Genomic DNA, 23256 nt, shown 5'->3' with positions numbered 1-23256 from the left:
CTGGGCTGCAATGAATTGAAATTTTACAGACATAGGTAAATAAATTTATCTTTGACATCAGATCTTCATGCGATAGTCATATTCTGCTTAATTTCTTGACTGAAATTCAACCTTGGATGGTTTTGTGATTTCTCTGCATTTGATGTCTGACAAAATGAATTTGTATTGATTAGTGTCAACACTGTGAAAAGGTGAACTTTCAGGCTTAGAATTTCAGCTGTGTATTTTGGCAGGTGCTTTGCAAGAAGACTGGGTTTCTCATGTTCTGGAACTTTTATGGATACTTGTAATATTAAATATGCCTGCGTATTTAATTAGGAAAAAATATGGGGCTTGTGATTGTAGTCCAGTAGAAAGTATTCAAACAACTTGCATAACTTTGGTGGGAAAGAAATAATATTTGCTGCTAAATAGGGGTATGTGATTCCTTAATTTCCAACTATTGTACAGAAATTCAGTAGATAGATTTTAAAGACCTCACTGGGAACATGGGAGCATCAAACATTTACTTGTGTGTTGGGGTTCGCAACTTGTAGTATCACTCTGGACCCACTCTAATACTTTGACCTGTGCCCAAAACTGCAGACAGTACTGGAGGTGAAGCAACACCAATACAGAGCAGAGTGGAACAATCACTTTTACTGTCCTCTCATAATCTGAATGAGCTTCTTTAACTTTATTCTGTTTCTCATTGTTTTTATTGGCTCCGAAATAAGGTGGGAACAGACAAGTTCGCAATTTGATCTAGCTAGAGAATGACGTTACTATTCACAGGATCAGAAATGTTTCTTTTATGCTGTAACAGCTCGTTCTCTTTGCTCTGCATTCAGAACCTTTTCATTATTTGCCAAAAATTGATTTTAGAATAAAAGTAACCAATAGAACTGAAAAAGCACACCTCTATGGCTCTTCCTAAAGCCTTGTTGGCACAGATATCCTGTTTCTTCAATGAAGAAGTATCTCACAATGTTTTCACTCGCCATTTTTATCAAACCATCAATTTTAGTTCTCACAGAACTGAAAATTGTAAAAAGCTCTTAAAATTTTAACCTTTTAAAAATATATTAGCAATTATTTTCTTTTTTTTTTTTTGCCTCAATTAAAAGAACTGGAGCCTTTTATTTTCACAGTTTTTAATCTATGTTAATCTCTTTTAATCTCCTGTTAAGAACTGGTTAATAATAACTTGTTACAGTAAGTACTTGTCAATAATAATCTTCTGATACATTTCCATTAGTACCTGATAAGTACCTGGTTTGTGTTATAGACAAAAATTCACTTTACAATTTATTAATTTGAAGCCTGTGAAGTATTTAATGCAGCCTTGACAAAAACCTCTATGTAGTTGTCTCAGAAGAATAAGTCAGTTCTTTGATAATTACTCTATGTGACTTAGTAATGTGTCTTTTTGTTGATATATTTAATTTGTCCTATATGGGGATTTGATCAACAAATTCATAAAGTTATCCTAAAATAAGGTTACAGCATTGGCCATAAAAGATATTATTTTAAGACTATTAATCATGACCACAAGAAAGAGATTACCATGAAAACTTAAAAATTTTTCCTCTGATTATGAGGATAACTGTATGTAGTACAGAAGGTATACTTTAGAACTTCTTCAGTTTAATAAACATTTTTTACAATCCTACCAGTTTTAAAGAGAATAAAAACATGCTGATTTTTGTCTTTTGGAGAATAAAAAATGAACTTTGACATTGTGAAGCCAAAATCAGTCTCAGTTTTATTTAAAACATTTTATTATTATTTTAATACTATTTTTCTAGAAATAGCAGGAAAATAATAGGATTTTGTTACAGTTACTGTATAAAAAAATTATCTATTCATTGCTTTTTTGAAGGTCCATTTGATGAAAATTTGACTGTTTTTGTTATTTTCAAATTAAAATATTTAACTTTATGACACATGGAAAACTTACACCTTGGGCTGATTTCTAAAGTGCCAACCTTACTCTGAGGTGAAGCCATTAGCCTCACCCTGTGAAAATGAGGGGTTTTAATCAGTTTATTCCTCTTTCTTTTTCTTTCTTTTTTGGTTATTCTTCCTCCTACCCTCAACATTCCCAGATGGAAAGAGTGCGATGTGAGAATGCCTCTGAATGGGGAAAGAGAGAGCGACTAGGAGCAGAAAAACAAAGTTTGGAAGAAGAGACCAGAAAACTCAAAATGCAGGTAAAAGAAATTAATGAACTTATGGAGATGAAACAAAAAATAAAGCAACACTAACTAAATTGAGTTGTGATGATTAAAATGCACGAAGTAGGCTTTTGGTTAAAAACAAGCTTATTTTTACTTAGTTTAGTAGTATTACTTAGTTGGATTATTTGGGGAGCATTCACACCCAAAATTACTATTTCAAAATGCCAAAAAGTGTCAATAAAGGAAAGATTATACAAGACAAAGCAGCCCTCACTGCATCCCAGACTTGAGCAATTGGACCTCAGTGGCTTAGAATTTCTGTAGGGTACAGAAACAGAAAATATTTTCTGTTCATTATTAAAAAGTGCAGGGAGAAATGACAAGTATAGCAAGACTAGGAAGCAAAAGTGAAGACTGGGAGGAACAGAAGAGATTAAGTAAGCTTTGCAAGCTACAGAGTCCTGATGAAGGTCAAAGCAAAAAAATAACTGTGAGACAAATAATTTCCCTGTCTTGTTGAACATCAAATCTCTTCTTAGGAGAGGGAGAACTGAAAGAAGTGCTTATTCCCTATTTTTTTGTGCCTCTGAAGACCTGCTTATTTATTGTCCTGCTGAAAATGACTTGATAATTTATTCAAGGACCCTTAGCTGAGCATATTTCCTTCATTTTATGTTTTTCTATGCTGATAACTAAATAGTAATCCAGAAGGCTCCCACTTTCATTGAGACTCGGAAAGTTTGAAAAAGAGAAAGAAAAAAGCCCCCAAACCCACCAATCGATCACTAAATGTACATATCTGGTGCTATGAGTTGTGTAATGAGAAACAGTAACTTTTTTTTTTTTTTTTGCCTAAATAACAAATAATTTAATTTATGTGCATTTGCTGCTGAATAAAGACATTCTAAGTAACTAGATTTAGGGTTTAGTAACTAGGTAATTTCTCTTGGGAAAGACTGAGAGAGAGGTTTTATACTTGATGTCTGCTGTTAATTTAATCATATGATTTTTCTGTTTCCATCAAGACTAATAGCAAATGGAAGCTCATGCATATAAGTCCACCTTTCTAACATATTTCACATAACATGTAACGGGTTTTAGCTTTTCTTTACTACTATTTATTTTACGATAACATATACATATCACATCATACCATATCACACGAGTATTTTCTTGATTTATTTGTAACGCAAGTAACCTGAGGTTGGAGATATGGCCAGAAAGAGGCTCATCTGCTTAGGCATATTACTATATTTCAAATCTCTTTTACTTATATGTCTGTACTGGCTTGTTTATGTGTTTGGTTTTCTTTTAAAAAACAGTTAGTTGCATAGACTATTAGATATCTGTGATCAACTCTCTCTGTTAGTATCAGCTCTCTCCGTTAGTAAAACACCCCTATATTTGATTTACAATTACTGCAAAACATGGAATCACAGGACAAGTCAGAGTGGATTGGACCTCATGAGATCTTCAGTCCTACCTCCTGCTCAAAGCAAGAGTCAGACTGAGTTATTCAAGGTTTTGTCTAGTGAGGTCTCAAAAACATCCAGGTCTGCACGACCTACTCTGGGCAGTGGGTTTGTGATGGCTTGACCCCAGCTGGCAGAAAAGCTCCCACCCAGCCTCATTCACTCCCCAGTAGTGGCTTGGGGGACAGAATTGGAGGGGCAAAATTGAGAAAAAAAACTTGCGGATTGAGATAAAGACTGATTAAAACTGGGAAGAGGGAAAAGAGAAAAGAAGGGGAAAAAAAAAACAAGAAGTGATCAACACCACCAGCAGATTGATTACCTAGCCAGTCTCTAAGCAACAGCTGCTTTGGAAAAAAACATCACCATGTCATTGCAAGGGACTCTTCCTTCCCAGGTGTAGGACTTTGTCTCTGCTAAATTTCACAGAGCAGAGACAAAGTCCTACACCTGGGAAGGTTGGCCCCTTCTTTCAGTTTAACAATAGAACTTCTTGATCCCACCTACAGGCAAGGATATTGCCCCTGCCTGCCCCAGCCTCAGAGAGGACAGCAAGACCTTGATGGGAGCATTTTCCCTCCAGAGCTGTGAATTGAGCACGTGATGTGTTTCTCCATTTAGGCTGGGAGCCATGCCCTGCATCATCCCCAAGGCTGAGGTCTCTTGCAGTCTTCAGCAGCGTCTCCAGCCAGATCTCCTTGCCAGAGTCTGCCACACTATCCTAAGCATTCCTCTCACTGTGTCCAGGAGTCCTGACCTCTGGCTGCAGAGAGCGAGTGGTACCACCAAAAATGCTCTTCTGTGACACCAAACACCCATTGACAACATGAGTAAAATTAAAGAGCAACAGGATTAAAGTGCTGTGGCAAACTCTTAATGAGAAAATTAACCTTGCTTCTGCTATTAAATGCAAAACAGATGTCAAGAAAGGAAAGAGTTCCTTTTTCAAGGATTCCAGCCTAACCCAATTTAGAGGGAACCTGTCTACTCCTTTGTAGACACATCTTAATGTCACTGTTGAACCTTGCTAAATTCTGAGACCGTTTCTGATTTTCTGTAATACTATAAATAACCTGAAAACAATTGTTTTGACTCCTGGTTCAAGACCCTTTTATTTCTGGGATGGTAGCTTCAAGTTCAAAAAAAATAACAGTATAAGCAGGGTTAGAGTAGTAAAAAAGAATGACTGCTGTAATGTGGGTGATGGTTAGATGTCTAGGTCAGCAAAAATTGAAACTACAGCTATTTAAAGGTCTTTGTGCATCTTCATGTGTATGATTGTGGCTTTATTTAGCAAGTAAAAAAAAGACATACAGCTAATTTTTTGTAGAATGAGTCCCAAAGCAAAACACAGTTGCCTAGTATCCTACTTTCTTTCCAAAACCTCTGTTTGTGAGATTATTTAGATCATCCATTGTAGTTGTTTAAAGCAATATTCAGTGTTATTAATTGATATATGGCTGATTTGTACTTGTAGAGAATATAAGCAAACAATGGCAACATTTTTTACTTAGTAATGGTTTTAGTAGTATTAAAAATATGGTACCAATACACAGAAATTAAATCCTTACACCTTTGTCTAAACAGTTTCATGCTGACAGCTATCTTGCTCCTTAATATGTATGCATACCTCCATAGTACACAGAATTTGTGCAATCTCTTGCCACTCATAGTAGTAAACCACGTAGATTGAAGTTATGAATAGAAAATGTAATATTAATTATGTCTTTCAAAAAGTGTGAGTCCTTAATATTATTTTTAGCTGGCAGTATGTTGGTTTAAAATGTTTTCCCGTGCAGTTTTAAAAGGTTAATTTCTGTTGTACAAGATGAGCAGAATTGATGAAACAATTGGGATCAGACGTTGTTGCTGTGCAGTTTTATTTATTGTACTTCTTGAAATGGAAAATACCATTTAAATTAATGGATATATTATTTGACAGATATCTTGGTAATAAATATTCAATGGATCTAACTGATTCATCTAGGAAGGGATAGCATGAAAAAACTCACTTTGTTGATGGTATAAATCAACACCCAAAACATGATGTTTATGGAAAAATATTTTCTCTTTCATCTGTGAATATGAGCTTGAAACAAACTTTTAAATTAATTTTGAAGAATATTCACTATCCTTTTGTATTATCGCTAATGATTATGGTAAATAGCTGGCTATGAAATATTAAATTAATGGAATATGTTTTGCAGTGGACTGGAATATTGAACTGTGGAGCTTGTGGATGCATGAAATAATTTTTATTTTAAGTTTGATTTCTATTTGGAATATGACAAAGTTATCATACTGTTAGCAAAAAATCCGTATATCCATGGGCTTTGTGAGAAGAGCTTAGGAGCTACCCAAACACAAGCAGCTCTAAGTGGCTCCAAAGGAAACCTTCTGGCCAAAGTTGAGCCAATGTGAGAGAAACAACCCTGCAGACACCAAGGTCATTGAAGCGGGAAGGGGAGGAGGTGCTCTGGGAGCCAGAGCACGGATTCCCCTGCAGCCCGTGGTGCAGAGCAAGGTGAGGCAGCTGTGCCCCTGCAGCCTGTGGAGGTCCATGGTGGAGCAAATGGCCATCTTACTGCCTGTGCATGAGCCTCTGCTGGACCCTGTGCTCTGAAGGAAAGTGCAGCCTGTGAGAGCACATGCAGGAGCAGGGTCCTGGCAGGAATCTTAGACCCTAGGGGACCCACTATGGAACAGCCTTTCTTAAAAGTCTCACTGCATGGAAAGCTCCCATCCTCAACCAGTCCTTGAAGAACTGTGGCCTGCAGGAAGAAGCCATGCTTGAGCAGTTTGTAAAGGATTGTATCCCATGGGAGTGACACCCATCACTCTGATACAGGGGAGCAGCATGAGGAGGAAAGAGAAGCAGAGAGAAGCTGTATTCTGACATTCCCCTTCTGTGTATAGATGGAAGAGATAGTGGAGAAAATGAATAAAGAAGTGATGTTGAGCCTGGGAAGGAAGGAAGATTATTTTAGTTTTGTCTTTGTTTTTATCCATTCTACTCTATGTTTAAAAGGTAATATAATACATCTTCCCCTTTATCTCAGAAGGTTTATGAAACCTTCTATCTTCCTTTCCACTCCTGTCATGTAGAGGAGAGGTGTGAGAGAGCAGCTGGGTGGGCATCTGGAATGCAGCCATGGTCATCCCATAGTGTCAGAGGTGGGTGTGTTCCTCACATTTCACAGGCAAAAGTTACTTTTAACGATGCAGCTTCAATGAGATTTGTTTTCCTTGTATTTTTGAACTATAGAAACATTATCCACTGTCTGCTTTCCCTTAGACCCTTTCCTTTCTTCCCTTAGAAGTGCAAGGGGTATTTCTTCTTCCTAATTATATGAGGTATTTAATGATGGTTTTCCTATATGCAGAAAATAATTCATCTGCTGTAGACATAAAGTCTACACTGTGTAAATTCTAATTGTTATGGATACAAAGTTTTGGTCTGGGAATAGAAACAATGTGAATGACATTCTTCCTTACTTTAACTAAAAAACCAAAACAAAGCTGGTGAAGTCCATAAGAGCAAATTGCTGCTCACTAAATCTATCTTTTTAGATGAGTAAGAAAATCAAATTGCAGTCATTCCCCTTTTTTTTTAAGATTGAGAAAAATCAAATTAACAAAAATTCCAAAAAGAGGATCCTCTGTCACTGCAAATCTCTAAAGATGTTATAATACAACTGTACTCACTTCCAGATTTATTTTTTAATAAAGGCTAGACCACTACAGCCCAGTAGCACTCTTTTGATGAGAGAGTCTTATTACTCTGAACTGCACAGAAATATATCACAAGTTATTAATTAAAACAGTTTTTGCAAGTACAGTTGAAAAATCAAATTTAAGAAGTAGTCAAGAAAAATAAATGGAGCAAGATAAGATGAAAACTGCTGCAGCTGCATAAACATACCTTTACATTTTGGTTAAAAGATATAATGTGTCTCTAAGGCAAATTCTTTCATCATTCCTGCTTGAATTGGTGTTGCTTTAATTCGGAGTGATTTTGTGCACATTAATTCTTTTTAAAGGAAACCATGTGGGAAGTTCTGCTTCAGGTATTAACAGTCCTTGCTCTAAGCCCTGAGAAAGTGGGTATGACTGGAGCATTGACAGCTTTTGGGATGGCCTAATGAAACATGTGGATTAAGGGCCACAGGAGCAGGAAAAATCTTGACTCCTGTGTTTATGTTTTGTCATGTTTATGTTAACTTTTGCTGCTCTGCTCTGTTTACCAACTTCTGCTGTGCTGAATTAGGAGTGTGAGTAGGGCCAAATGCAGAAGGAGTTGCGAACTGCTTCCTTGTGAACAGCGAGCACGTTCAGAGTGTGTAGACAGTGATCTGCCTGCACACTCTCTGAATGCCTGGGCAGTGCCTGATGCGTTTTGAGAAGGCACCACAGTACAGAGGAGGAGTTTTATGATTTGCCTGGATGATAAGAGAGGAATTGAAATACTTAGGGGTTATATTAATTGCTAAGTGTTTCATTGCTGGTTTTGTGTCATGGATCTCTTGGACTGAGTTCTATTTATTTTTTACTCTTCATCAGAACAAAACTCGAGAAGAGATGTAATTATGGTAATATTGTTAAACCCTTTGATATTCATCTGGCACTGTTCATCCAGTGGAGAAAAAATTTGTTTGAATAAAAACCACTGGGGCTGGTTGTTGCAATGATAAAACAGTACAGGATGCACAATTTGCTCCCTTAATGGATTTCTAAAACACAATATATTTTGTCAGAATTACAACATGGAGTACTGTTGTTTTTATATGTTTGTTTTCTAATTACTTTCTGGTGAATTGCTCATTTCAATTCCTTAGAAAATTTGTTTCCAGTTTCAAAGATATTAAATTCAGATTTCCTGACAAGAAAATCTCAAAGTCCAAGAACAGATTTATAAAATAATCTCTGATTTACATCTAACTTTAAGAGCATTAATATGCTTCAAAATTTTAATTTAATTTTATTATTTTATCACCCATTTTCTAACTTCTTGAATGGGCCTGTAAATTGTAATGATACATTTTTCAAATGATACATTTATTTCAAAAAAATAAATATTTTTTATTGTAAATTGTAATGATACATTTTTCAAAACCCTTATAAATATTTTTTAATTACACATTTTATCATGATGATGAAAACCAGAAAAGCTATAAGTTTTTTTTGATGCATGTGTGTAACTAGCTCTTCTATATTTATTCTTTCTTTTTAGAACAATACTTTTATTTCACTTAAGGATACATATTTAGTATTGTTCTGTAGTTTCCCAACTCTGTTGCACCACCTCCCTCGCTGTTTATTCCAGCCAGCTGGGAAAGCTTGCTTTAAAAACGCCAGTTCCATTTTTTTTTTTTTTTTTTGCAGAATTGCGTGAGCATGCCATCAGAATAAAAGTTCACCTAGCCCTATATCCCATTTCTGACACTGACCAAAAATGGGTATGTATAGAATACTTACTAAGAGCAGCACAGGAATACTGTCTAAGAGAACTGTTGTGGGCTCTTACCAATTCAAAACTTAGAAGTTTCCAGAATGAGATCAGTGTTTTTCAACTCTCATGCTTCTTACTGAATTTTTTTTGGTAATTTTTATAAATTGTTTTGGAGCACATGTTAATTTTTAACATCCACTATGCCCTTTCATGAAAAATTATAAATTTAGCTGCATGTTAGTAAAACATTTACCCTGTTTTCTTTACATCTACTTTTACAGTTTCATGACACTGAAACAGAAAATTAATTCAGTTCCCTCTTTCTTCACACCATCACTGATATGATCTTCCAACACCATGGAAACTGCTCAATTATTCCTCTCTTCTTTCCCTTCTCACTTATTTTTTCCTAATTTAGTAACTAGGTATTCCTGTATGTAGGGCTTTTTTTAATGTCAGCTAAGTTTCTCTAAGAATCATGGTAGAAGATCTTTGTTAAATGCCATTTGAAGGCCTGCCTAGACCTCTGATCTAGGAGAATCAGTTTATTGACTCATTCAGAAAAATGGCATAAGTTAGTCAGACCTAAGATTTTTTTAATAAAAATTGTTTCATTTCTTCCTCATTAAATCATATTTGCCCATGCCTCATCTTATTTGTAATGGGGAATATCAATATCAGTTCTTTCTGGGCTTTTTTATACACTTTTGAAGCATTTTAAAAATTGTACTTGTGTTTCATTGTGTCCTAGCTGTTTCCTAGGCTTTTTGAATTCTTTAATGCCTGATATGTCATCCCAGGACTTTTTAACTACCTGTTTTGTCTCCTTGATTTATGACAATGTTCAGTTTGAGACAGATCCTGTGATGTAACCCATATAAAAATATATAATAAGGGCACAGAATTATTTATTTCCATGTTTCTCCCATGTGAATACAGAGGAAGCTCAAGTAGCCTTCTTGTTTCCTTAATTTTTGATATTGTTTATGTAATTGTCAATAGGGTGTGAGGTTTCTTGCTGTTGATTTGTTAGAAAAAGGATTAATAATAGTTTTTATAATTTCTGCAAGTTGTTCCTCATATCCTATTTGGCTTCTCTTAGTTATCTTTATAAAAGTACTGCCAGATTTTAAGATCTATTTTTCCTCCTTGCAAAAAGATAATTACACTATTCATGTTATATAATATTTTATATATTTCCCTTATGAAATAACGCCGTAAACCCTACCCTGGAATATATGCATGTGAAATTGATTTAACTTTCTTCTGCTCTATTTTCAGACTTGAATATGTTTTCAAATTGTTCCCAAAATCTGTAATGAGATAAAATTCCTATCTTGAATTATCTTTTTTTCCTCCATTTTCTTAATTCCTAAAATATTTTCTTAACATTATTGCTGCTGATAGAAGGTCAGGAATTGTACTTTTTTTTTTTTTTTTCCTTTTGTCTCATGATTAAGTTGTCATTTGGTAAAGGGGAAAATGTGCATCCAAGTGTGCCAATGCTCTCTTCAAGTTTCATTCCTTTGAATCCAGCCTGTCAAATCTGATTAATCAGTGATTAATCTTTTCAGTTATATAGAAATTTTGGTCCTGTGTGAAATATCTGAAAGCTTGTCTCAGTTGGCAAGGTACTTGCTACAGTTACTGAATATTTTAAAATACTTCCTCTGATTAAATTCCAGCTTCTTTAAAGCAGCAGACTTTCAAATTCACTTGTTACAGGAAAAGGAAAGGACTTTGTGGGGGCCTTCTAACTCAGAATATTCTGTGACTCAAATTACTTTTAAAAAAATAATTTAAAAAAATAAAAAGGAGAGTCTAATTCAGTCTTCAATTTGGGACGCCTTTTAACAGTCTTGGAAAAAGAACAAAAGGAATTGTTCCTCAGCAGTATCTCTCTCAAAAATGCGTGCTCATGGTTTTGAACATTTTTGATATCTAGAAATTTCAGTTCTTTAAGCAGTAAGCAGTAGATGTTTGGAATATCTTGTGCTTTGCCTTGCTGTGTTATGCATAGCCCATTGCTTTCAGAACAACTATCTTGGGTTTTTGTGTTCATTGAAGAGATCATGGCTCAGCTGTCCCTGATCTGCCCTCTTGCTTTCTAACCCTTTTAGCCAAGTTTGTGTAATATGTCCCTGTGTAAACCTTCATAATGTTTCTTCTTCCTTCTCTCTTTCCTTTTCCTTCTACCCACCCTCCTTCTCCTCCTCCTTTCCTCTCTTACTTATTTATCCCTTCCTCTCTTCCTCTTTTACTTATTTATCCCAGTATATCCAGCTCAAGAAGTGGGACAATGCAAATCTCACGAGATTTAACAAAACTAAGTGCGAAGTGTTGCGCCTGGGTCAGTACATCCCCTGGTATCAACCCGGGCTGTGGAATGAACAGACTGAGAACAGCCCTGTGAGAAGGACTTGGGGCTGCTGCTGGGTGAGAGGCTGGATGTGACCCAGCAATGTGCTCTTGCATCCCAGAAAGACAAATGTGCCCTGGGCTACACCCAAAGCAGCAATGCCAGCACAGCAAGGGAGAGGACTCTGCCCTGCTCTGCTCTGCTCTGCCCTGCTCTGCTCTGGTGAGACCCTCTGGAGTGCTGCATCCAGCTCTGGAGTCCTCAATACGAGAAAGACATTGAGCTGTTGGAGCAAGGCCAGGCCAGGCCACAAGATGATCAGCGGGGAGGAGCTCCTCTTCTGTGAGTCATGGCTGAGAGAACTGAGTTTTCAGAGCTGGAAAAGAGTGGGCTCAGGGGTGCCTACTTGCAGCCTTCCAGTATCTAAGGTGGGCCTACAAGGAAGACAGAAAGGGACTTTCTACTAGGATGCGTAGTGACAGAAAAAAGCAGCACGGCTTCAAACTGGAAGAGAGGTTTGGATTAGATATTAGGAACCAATTCTTTATTATGAGGGTGTAAGGCATGGAACAGGTTGCCCAGAGAATTTGTGGTTGCTCCATCCCTAGAAATGTTCAAGGCCAGGCTGGATGGGGCTCTGAGCCGCCTGGTCTAGTGAGGGATGTCTCTGTCTATGGCAGGGGTTTGGAATCACAGGATGTTTAAGGTTCCTTCCAACCCAAACCATGATTGATTCTATGATTCTATGACTATAGGGAAAGAGTAATCTGAATCTAATTGGAAATAGTCTAGTATTCCTTCATTAAACCTTATTATAAAAAACCCAAAAGTTCACAATACTTTAACACTTAAGAATTTAATAAAAATTTAGTCCTGTGTCAAAGAAGAGAACAGAAATAACAGCTTTTATTTTGTTATTATTTGAGGTAATTTTGTCAAGATTCAATGAAGACAGGTAGTCCCCTAACAGCATAAATACTTATCTATGCATCTGAACCTCTTTTCTGACCTTGTCTCTTCCCATATGCTTTGCTTTTCTCAGTTTAGGAATATTGACATGTTTGCCTTTCACTGTTCCAGAAAATTTATGATGAAGGAAAATAATAGTTTATGTAAGATAACCAAAGCTATTTCTCTGTCTATAGACAAATTCCTTTTTTTCTCCTTTTTGTTCTTGTTCTTTTTTTTTTTTTTTTAGGATGCTTTGACCAGAATTTCATTTTTACTTAATGATACTAAGGATATTCTTTCGTTATAGTCTAAAACTGCACTTCATATTGCAAAAACATTGTGAAAGGTTTTACTTTTTTTTTTTTTTGTTTTTGTTTAATCATAGTTGGGAAGTGAATATGTTAGAAACAATTTCAAGACATTCTCAAGCTGTGTTGACATATAACACAATTGCAAAGGAAAATAAAGTCTTCAGCATTATTTTACCTATTATCTACAAGCAGAAATATCAATCATGATGTCATTTAGCAGGAATTCTTAGGTAACATAATAAATCCTTACTCTCAGCCATACATCTTACCAAAGATATTTATTTTCACATTATCAAATGTGTAATACAAATGAGTTGCAACCATGTTGGAAGATGCAATTTCTTTAGTGCCAGATAATACACTATATTTGATAGACTGTTTTACACCTTGCTTAAGCAGGTTGTAGAAACCCTTACAAATGTTATCTTAGAAAGCATTTTTCTGTCCTAGAATTTGCAAGAGGTCCTTGTAATTTTGCAAGTGATTAGTCTGTGGAGACTGCTTTTTTGCTAGTGTTGTAATGGCTGTAAGTATTTAGAATCTAGAATTCCTCTTCTGTTGCACTACTGTAATTTTGGTGTCAGCATCAAAACCAGTATGTTAACCTCTACTCCAATATGTCAGAGGGACACCCATTCCCTAAGGGAAACAAAGACAGGAGCTGAGCAGCTCTTACTTTTGGTTTCCAGCACAGCATTTTGTCCAAGCTTTATTTAAGGTCCTTTCTAAAAGGGGGGCAGGGGCATGCCCTCAGCTATACTGTCTCTAAATTGGCCCAAAGCCCAGGCAGCCCAGCCTCTGCCCTTAGAGCCCCACTGTCCATCACTTAGTATCAAATGACTATATCTGAATTAGAACGTGGCTAAGAGGTTATAAAACTGTTGAACAGTGATAGTTTCAGCCTAGCCTAAATCATCAAAATAATAAGTTCCTTCTGTTCAGATTGATTAAGTGTGAGCTTGGTTTTCATGAGTTTTTGGTTTTATGGGTTTATTTGTGGATGGGGTTTTTTGTTTGATTTGTTTTGGTGGTTTGTTTTGGGGTTTTTTTTGGTGTGTTTTGGTTTTTTGTTATCGTTTTGTGGTTGTTTGTTGTTCTGGTAAACGAATCAATTAATAACTTTTATGTCATGTTGAAGGTCAACACTGATGATAGCTGACCTTCAAATGGAAATGACTGTAATGGGCTCCTGTATAGTTGCGTGAAAATACCTTTTACCAAGTCTAATGGCCTAGAACTGATAAGTTTAAATCAATTACTCTACATTCACACTCTTGTGGTTTTATGATTACTAGGTATAAAGGTATCTGCAGTTCTGAATTGTCTTAGACATTTACAACTCATCACACAACGCACCATGATTGAAGAAGGTGCTTTTTTGTAAGTAATATTTCCAGCTAACTAAGTGGAAGTGAATGCTTTTGGCAGTTCTGCATCCCTGGCTCCCATGGTATGAGGCAGATCAATTTACATGAAGAATATTGTTGGTAAAATCTGAAAGGTCATGGTACTCAGACATACATAATAGTCTGCCTTCTGAAAAATCAATCTGTCTGCATTGATTAGGTGAAGAAAGCTATTGATGTTTCTGTTTGTTTCAGAAACTGATGGTTGTGCTGAGAGTAAACTTTATTTCCATTGACCTTACTGGGACTTCTTAAGTCTAATAAATAAATTATTTCATTTTATATACAAGAATAATCTTTATGTTTTAGAAAATATCAACTCCATAAATTCAAAAATTTTAGGAAAATGTCCTATAAAGAAAAATAACATAAGGTCCTAGAGAAAAATAATGAGACATTTTAAATTTTTTTATTTCCCAACAAAGATAGATTTGACTCTACTCTTCTATTTTCACAATGCTCCACAAAAATCTTGTAGCTTATAAACTGTTCCATTTGTTTCCATCAAGATGTAATAAAAACTTCAATAATGTAAAAAAAAAAATTGTGGTGTTCATACTAAAAGATGGAGGGTAGTGAAGATAATAAAAAGCCTTGAATGCTTATGGGATTTTTTGATGAATGTATGCATCCCCTGAAATAGGAATAGAGAAATGTTAAAGAAATCATATGCCCTGACACCATTGTGACTACAACTTAGTATTCTGTTATTAAGTGATTAGATAACAAGGGGTTAGAAAATATATATTTTCTGAATTTCTAGTAATTTTTCCAGTATATTAGTTAGTTCTTATGCAATAAAAAATTATTTTCTTCCAAGTACTTATTTTTCTGAAATGTTTCAGGTAATTTAGCCTCTGATTTTTTATGAAGAATTTATTACTAGTGACCTAAATATATGATGACAAATCACAAGAGGTTTTCAAGACCTTTCCAAGTGTGTGGTGCTTACTAGCTTCTAAAAGTAGATAAGTTAATTTCACTGAGCAGTGGATGCAACTCACACAGAAATGTTAAATCAAATGCTTCAGGATATGCCTATATTAAATTTCATAAGAACCAATCAGGATCATGTGCATGAAGCAGAAGTTTTACACTTTGGAATGCTGAAGGTCATATGCCAATCAAACAGAAGTTGTGAAAACTGGAGTTTATGAGAAGAAATGTCTAGAAATAGTTTCAAATTCTTCTTATTCCTTACACAGCAAAAAAAAAAAAAAAGCCCTCTTTTTTCAAAAAGAGAACAAGATTTATCTCTAAATATTGGACATGATTCCCTGACTTGCATACAGTACTTTGGAATAATAAAATATGTTCTATTTATTTTTTTATAATTTTCTGAGTAGATATATTTATACTATGCACTTGTGTTTTGTCCATTATAAAATGTGTTCACACACTGAAAAAATAAAAAAGAATCAATTGATGAAAAAAACCCTCCAAAATATCTATAATTAAAACAATGTAATATTTAAAATGGAGTTTTAAAAAATATTAGTGTTCAATCTTGTAAGCCAAGACTTCACTTGTTCTTTATATTCTCTAAATTATTAAATGTTTAAATACATAAATGGTCATACAAAATTAGACACAGTAAAAATCTTTACTTATTTGGGGCTTCTTGCTTTCAACCAAGAAGAAAATGGAAGTATCCTTTAAAATAACACAGGCTTAAAAACTATTGTAAGCATGTTTGGATTGAAAGCACATTCCACTTTAGGCTGTTTTATGAAAATGAAATAGTTATTAGCTGCTGTGTTGTAAATGTACATTGTATTTTAAATAAACTTCTTTGGGGTTAAAATTGTTCCTGCATAGAAGGTAAAAATAAAGTTTTCTGAAGAGGGGTGGGACAAAGAAGGAACAAAATTTAGAATTTTTTTTTAACCTAAAACATTGATATGAATGACAAAGCAATTTTAAAAATACAGCTATGATATATGCTCCAAAGTAGCATATATAGAATAATAGAATCAGAGGATCATTAGATGGTTTACAGTGGAAGGGACCATAAAGACAATTTTGTTCCAACTCCACTGCCATGTGCAGGGACAATTTCCAATAGACCAGTTTGTTTAGAGTTCCATCCATCCTGGTTTTGAACACTTCCAGGGATGTGACCTCCACAGCTTTTCTGTGCAAGCTGTTCCAGTGCCTCATCACCACCACAGAAAAGATTTATTATAATATCTAGTCTAAACCTACTCTCTTTCACTCTGAAGCCATTCCCTCCTGTCCTGTCACTACATATCCTTGCAGAACGTCCCTCTCCATCTTTCTTGTAGGCTCCCTTCAGTTGTAACTGGAAGGTTACAATTAAATTAACTCAAAGCCTTCTCTTTCTCAGGTTAAATAAACACAATTCTCTCAGCTTTTCCTCACAGGAGAGGAGCTCCTTTCCTCTAATCAACTTGGTGGCCTCCTCTGGACTCACTCCAGCAGGTCAATATCTTTCTCATATTAGGGACTCCAGAGCTGGATGCAGCACTCCAGAGGGTCTCACCAGAGCAGAGCAGGGCAGAGTCCTCTCCCTTGCTGTGCTGGCCATGCTGCTTTGGATGTAGCCCAGGGCACATTTGGCTTTCTGGGATGCAAGAGCACATTGCTGGGTCATGTGCAGCCTCTCACCCAGCAGCAGCCCCAAGTCCTTCTCAGCAGGGCTGTTCTCAGTATGTTCATCCCACAGCCTGTGTTGATACTGGGGGTTTTACTGACCCAAGTGCAGCCCCTTGCACTTGCTTTTGTTAAATCTCATGAGACTTGCATTGTACCACTTTTTGAGCTTGTACAGGTCCCTCTGGATGGTATCTCGTCCTTCAGGTGCATTAACTGCACCACTCAGCTTGGTGTCATCTGCAGATTTGCTGAGGGTGAACTCAATTCCTTCATCTTGTCATTAATGTATATATTAAATGAGTCTGGTCCCAGTACAGACCTGGTGTCATCTGCAAATTTGCTGAGGGTGAACTCAATTCCTTCATCTTTGCCATTAATGTATATATTAAATGAGTCAGGTCCCAGTACAGACGAGTACAAAATATAGTTTTGTTTTATAAATACTAATGGTAGAAATAGAAACAATAATATTTTGTAGTGGTGGAGAATCATAGGAAAATTGTGAACCAGCGAGTTCATGGCATGTTCCAAAACCCAGGCACATGGATGTGAACTCAACTTTCTTACATCTTCAAACAGTAAATCAGCACAATAACAGAATCAGAAGTCTTTACAGACGCTATTTATGAACACTAAAATAGCTACTATGCAATCACTTGTCTACCTGTTGTGATCTCTTACCTACCGGATGTATTTTTCCTTTAACAATAATTATTATGTATTAAGTTATTCAGTATCCTAAATTAAATGAGTGGCCTGTGTACAAACTACTGAGCTGTGGATTTCAACTAGTAAAAGCAGGCTGACAGAGTTCAGCATGTAGGCTGCAGTATTTCCTATCTACCTTTGAACTGTGGACAAAAGATTTGAATTTGTATTTTTCTTAAACAGTTCTGCTGGGCTAAGGAACTTGCACTGGAGTATTGGTGGAGTTTGGCTCCAGAGAAAGAGGAGCTGTTTCATAAGATCAGCTAAATTGATATTTAGAAATGTCACTTGTGATATGGTGGCCTTTTCTAATATATCCCAAGGTAAATATAACCTTTCACTCAAAATTTTTGTTGTTGAAATTATGTAGTTGTATAGTGTATTTCTTATTTGGAGTCTTTAATATTTTATTATTTAAATGATTTTACAAAAAAAACCAAAAAAACCCCACAAACAAAAAACAAACAAACAAACAAAAACAAACAAAAATAACACCCCAAAAAACCCAATGTATTTTTAAGCAGATCTACCTTTTTTTTCTTTTGCTTCACAACATCATTGATTTATTGATTTCTATTTGTATATATGGTAGAAAGCATGCTTCCACAGTAGGAAATGGTTGAGCAGAATCTAAATGTTTGATTGAACAATTCCTACTGAGAAGGGGAAAAATATGCCTTATTCTATTGGGCAAAAAGGAATTTTTGGTGTGAGAAGCATATGGGAAATGGTGGAAAGCATGCATACTCAATAAAAAAAAATTATGATATGGTGCTATCTTTCTATGCATTGTCCTCACAAGACAAGAGGAATGCTGTAATCATTTAATATTTAAATTTTTTTACTTTCTTTCTGTATTGTGTCCTCTTACCTTTTGCCCCGACCTGCTGCAAAACCAGGGATAACTTCCCCGATGACACCAACAAATGCTGACAGGAAAATTATGCTGCTTTAGAATAGTCCTCAGGTAAATTGCTCAGGAGACCTGTCAAAAATGCCTTACAGTTCTCATAGCACACATTAACGTTACCTTCTGGGTGATCTGAGGGAAGAACAGTGCTACATACTTTCTTTTCAAGATCAGAAATAGAAATATTACCCTGGCTTTGGATGTGCTCTGTAAATTGCTTATTGTGAATTCTTTCCACCACACTGTACTAACTCAATAGCTTCTAGGAATGTATCAAAATTGTACCATTTTGGGGTGTTTTTTTAACCCTTTGTACCAGGTAGCATTTCCATGTGGTTACTGCAAAGATCTATTGTTCACAAAAAACTCCAGCGATCATTGAGACAGAAAAAATTAATATGTAAAAAAAAAGTTTAATAAGTATTAATATATTAATATATTGTGCTAATATAATGTGCTAAGGTGTATTTAGGACAACTGTATGAAATTGCTTACACAAGCCAGTAAGATAATCTAGATGGCAATGCCACTTTTAACTTTTTCGTATGTATTAAATATACATATGGAAATACACAGCAGCTGTGTGGAACTGGTAAACTGAGCTGGATTCACGTATGCATTAGATATATATGATGACATATGAAGGTCTCTATTTACAGAAGGACTGTAACTGGAAAAACTAATGTTTTTGTCAGTGTGATAGCGCCCATCTCAAGATGTAGTACAAGGCTGCAAGAAAAAACAAGCAAGCAAAAAACATACTGATGTTTTATGTTAAGGTATTCATAACTCTTCTCTCCCCCACCCACATAAATTATATTCAAGTGACATTCAGAGGTCTTGTTAAGAGATGTCTGATTGTGGTCTTGCTCAAAATACAAATCTTGAATTGATTACAAAATTTCCTTACTGAAAACCTGAGGATCCAGGGCAGATCCATTATGTAGATCAGTTTCATAAGACTTGTGCAGTCGTACCCTGATTTTGGGGAAAGCCGAAGTCATGCTGTGGTGCTCTGCATTGTTGGTTTGCCCACAAACAGTGAATCTGACATGAGAAAAATGTATTGCCTGTCCTAAATGTGTTCCTGTCATCCGTGAACATCATACTCAATGGAGCTGACTTGGAAATTTTGATTTGTTGTACTCATTTGCTAAGCAGGACATCTGCTGAACACTAGGGCAGTATGTCTACCTGAGAAAGGTAAATGGTGAAAAAAACACATTTTTGCTGTGTCGTTTCCTACTCTGAATGCCCTGCCCTTCCTTCTTCCTCCAGCTTTATATGCTGAGCATGACATGGTATGGGATATCTCTTTGTCCAGTTGGGTTCAGCTGTCCCAGCTGTGTTCCCCCATAGCCTCTTGCCCATCCCCAGTTCCCTCCCCGTCCAGGCAACACAAGAAGCAGAAAAGGCTGGGATTTTGTGCAGGTACTGCTCAGCAATAGCTGAAGCACCTAATGTTACAACTGTTCTCTACAGTAATTTGAAATACAGCATCATAGGAGCTGCTATGGAGACCACCAACTCTGTCCCAACAAAATAAGTACAACTATGAAAGATTCCTTCAGGTTACATTGATCTTTTTTTGAGGATGATTTAATGCAGTGTTACTTTGCTTAAAATGAGACATCACTTGTCTGTCAATAGCATGTCTTTCAATAGTTTATTTTGCTTCTTTATTTTGATAGAATGTAGGCAATAAACAGGAAGAGTGAGTGAAACTAAACTATGTTAATGACATATACTTATTTAATTATTTTTATAGGGAAACTATCATTATGCATTTCTAATTGGACATTTGCTTCTCACAGTTTGTCAGATATAGATTCACAGCCTTTAGAACAACATGTTTTAGCTATAATCTGGAGGTGGACCAGGATTCCTATACCCATCTTTATTAAAAAATAAATGTTCCATCTGCTCTTTTTTTTTTTTGTAGTTACTGTCTCAGTAAAAATGACACTGATATTTACAGACTGAAATATCTAGGTAATAAAGAAAAGCTTTCAGTAGAAATACAGTCAAATTTGTAGTATGTAAATGACTCAAGTTTTTCATTTCTCTGATTTTTTTTTTCATCTTTCTGCTGTCAGCCAAGTATTTTAGGTTGGTACACATCCTCAGGAGGGGTGGAGTAAGGGGGAGGATTACAGGACGCTGTTGGTCCTGATTTTTTTAAATGAAGAATTTTATGATTGGTGGTGACCATTTCTTTCTTCTCAGTTTTGAGTCTGTCATGGGATTCTCTTTTTTAAGTGTTTTCAAACATATTGTTTGACTTCTGTTTGTTGGTTGCTGCCTAAACTGTGTTTGCCCCTTTGTGAAGGCAGTTTGCAAATATCACTTTACTTTCTGTGATAGTCTCCTCCAACCCCAGAGTAGCCTATAAGGGTAATGTTTGCTACTTATCAGCTTTACAGATTTGTCAGACCTTTGCCATAAATCATATTCACATTGCTAAACTCGGCTCTGGTCAAGACAAGGCATGAGATGTTGCACGGCTGAGTTAATAGAAATTCTGTGGCCTTCCATGAGTAAGGTCAAATCGCTACTTGGACTGGCATCACCACCACACTCTCAGTTTAAACTTTGAGATATATTCCATGTAGACACCCTTTACCATGTGGATTTTTAAATTTTGGGTTTGATCTCTTGTTTGGATTAGTGGTTTTTCATGTGGTTTTGCGGGGTGGGTGGTTCAGCTTCTAAGGCTAATAAATGAAATTAGTTGGAAAGCTACTTGTTGATCCTCTGACAGGTAGCTATAGCAAAGATACACTATAATTTAATTGTATTTACCTGGGTTGGATTCAATGATCTTAAAGATCTCTTCCAACCTAGTGATTCTATGAAACTGTGAAATGTTCCAAATCAAGTTGCATCAGACATCAGATTTGCTGTTAATATATTAAAAGTATTTAGGAGAAAAAGATTAATAAGAATGTAATCTTTGAACAATTAAAAGTGAAATGTAACTCAATATGGAGTACCAGAAGGACCCCTATGAGCTTATCCATGCTCCTGTTCTTTAGAATATGCAAGGTTTGATGTTCTACAGCCTTACTCAATGACCATTTCTCCTTTTTTAACTTTTCATTCAAGGAGACTGATGGACAGTGATGTCTTCAGAGATATATTATGAAACTAAACAGCTTCAGTGGAACAGCTTGCCATTCTCTCATTTTGCTTTTCCAGTTCCTACCTAATAATAAAACAAATAAAAAAAAATATCTCTCCCTTTGGTCTAAAATGCTTTCTTTTGGAGGGTGATAACATTCAGTTGTTTTTATGTACCTTGTCGTACACTCCTGTTCCTCAAAATTCTACTGCCTGAGGAACATGAAGTCTTAAACAAAAAAAATTTGCTACAGTGCTGTAAATCTCTATAATTGAATGGCCAGAGGTCCATGGATTCTTTTGAAGGTATCTTGTTTAAACCCATACTTCACTATTTATAATACATCCCAGCAGAGTCTGATCACATAGAGACCGATAAAAGCTGTGAAGTGGTTCAGCTGATACCCGTAAGAGAAAGTAATTGACTTGGGAATACAAGCAAAGGTTCATCTGGCCACAGATAACTCATTTTCTAAGATATTGCAAAGATACTGCTTGAAAAGGAATTTGCTGTGACTGAGGTTGTAGAAAAAAAGTCAAAAGGACAAGTTTGTCTTGAAAGTTTAAAAGTGCTCATTGATAAATGTAGAAAACAAAGAAAAACTTTTAGGTAGAAGACTTACCTACTGATTTTGGTTCTATTCCTATGGATTTGAATGAATTTAAACATTTGAGAAATATTTACTGTTTTTAAGAGACAAATATGAGAAAAAAATAAGAAGGATGTTATTTCAGAGTATATACACTATTAGATGCAAAATTTATCTTTAAATTGTTTTTTCCTGCTATTTCTGTACAGAACAGTCGTAGAAATTGCAATCCCTTTCCCCAGTTTCTCTTTACAATTCATTAAAATTAAATAATTTTTATTCAATAAATTGACAGTTATTTATGTCCTCTGAATAGAGAGGAAAATAAATCTTTTACCTTGAAAATCTTGGTGCTTGATGCATCAAACTGCTGTGGGTAGAAAAAACTAAGGTGATGCTGTGACTTAGATTATATATCATGGATACTGCCTGTTCAAATTTGCAGTTGTGTACACCAAAAATGCCTGTGCTGCAGTCTTATAAAGCTACATTAACTGTTGAATTTTATTTTCTATTTCTGTGTATGGAAGGATTGTATACGAATTTTTGTTGTTTCTTCCTCTGACAATTGTTGCAACAGACCTGAAAAAGTTAAATGAAACATGATTGTTAGTTTTGTAACATCTAAAAAGAAAAGGGACTCATAATTTTTCAATATTTGCATCAGTAAATGTGGTAGTAGTGTAAGGCTATTGTCAGGGTATACTTCATACTTGCTAAGCAGAATTTCTTATTTGGCATTTTAAATCTGTGGAGATCTGCCTTTGTTTAATAAGAGTCTCAAGTAAAGCTAGGAATGTCTTAGCTTGAAGCCAATCCCCATGTAGATGTATTTGCTAAAGTAAAATTAATACAGGCAACAGCCTTTTGACCCAGATTAAAGGTATGTGGATCTGCTCAGTGATTTGATTTTATGCAAAGAAGGGTGGGTGGTAACATCCATTCCTTACATACTCCTTTGTGGAGTATGATAGACAATCATATTGAGTAATCTTCCTGCTTACTGATTTTTGTTGGTCTTTTTGACATATCTGTTAATGATGTTGAAAACACCTCTGGGAATTAGAAGAAGTAATTATTAAAATTGATTAGTAATACCTTAAGGAAAATTTTAAGTGCCTTAAGAGCAGTGAATTATATGATGATATTTTTATTTACTGCGTTTAGTTAACAGACAGTCAATAAGGATGGAATGTTTGGATGTA

At 35.6% G+C, this 23256-nt stretch overlaps 1 protein-coding gene across 1 annotated transcript in view; it reads left to right on the top strand.

Moving 5' to 3' along the window:
- Positions 1-23256, top strand: part of CCDC102B (coiled-coil domain containing 102B) — a 135519-nt gene that overhangs the window by 39799 nt on the left and 72464 nt on the right. Inside the window, exon 6 of the mRNA XM_041472930.1 lies at positions 2088-2192. Coding sequence (XP_041328864.1) covers positions 2088-2192 — 105 coding nt within the window. The remainder of the gene's footprint in view (positions 1-2087; positions 2193-23256) is intronic.

This window comes from Pyrgilauda ruficollis, unplaced genomic scaffold (genome assembly GCF_017590135.1).
Source record: "Pyrgilauda ruficollis isolate IOZ18807 unplaced genomic scaffold, ASM1759013v1 scaffold109, whole genome shotgun sequence".
Taxonomy (NCBI): domain Eukaryota; kingdom Metazoa; phylum Chordata; class Aves; order Passeriformes; family Passeridae; genus Pyrgilauda; species Pyrgilauda ruficollis.
The sequence above is the reverse complement of the archived record's forward strand: the minus strand, read 5'-3'. Positions and strand labels throughout refer to the sequence as shown.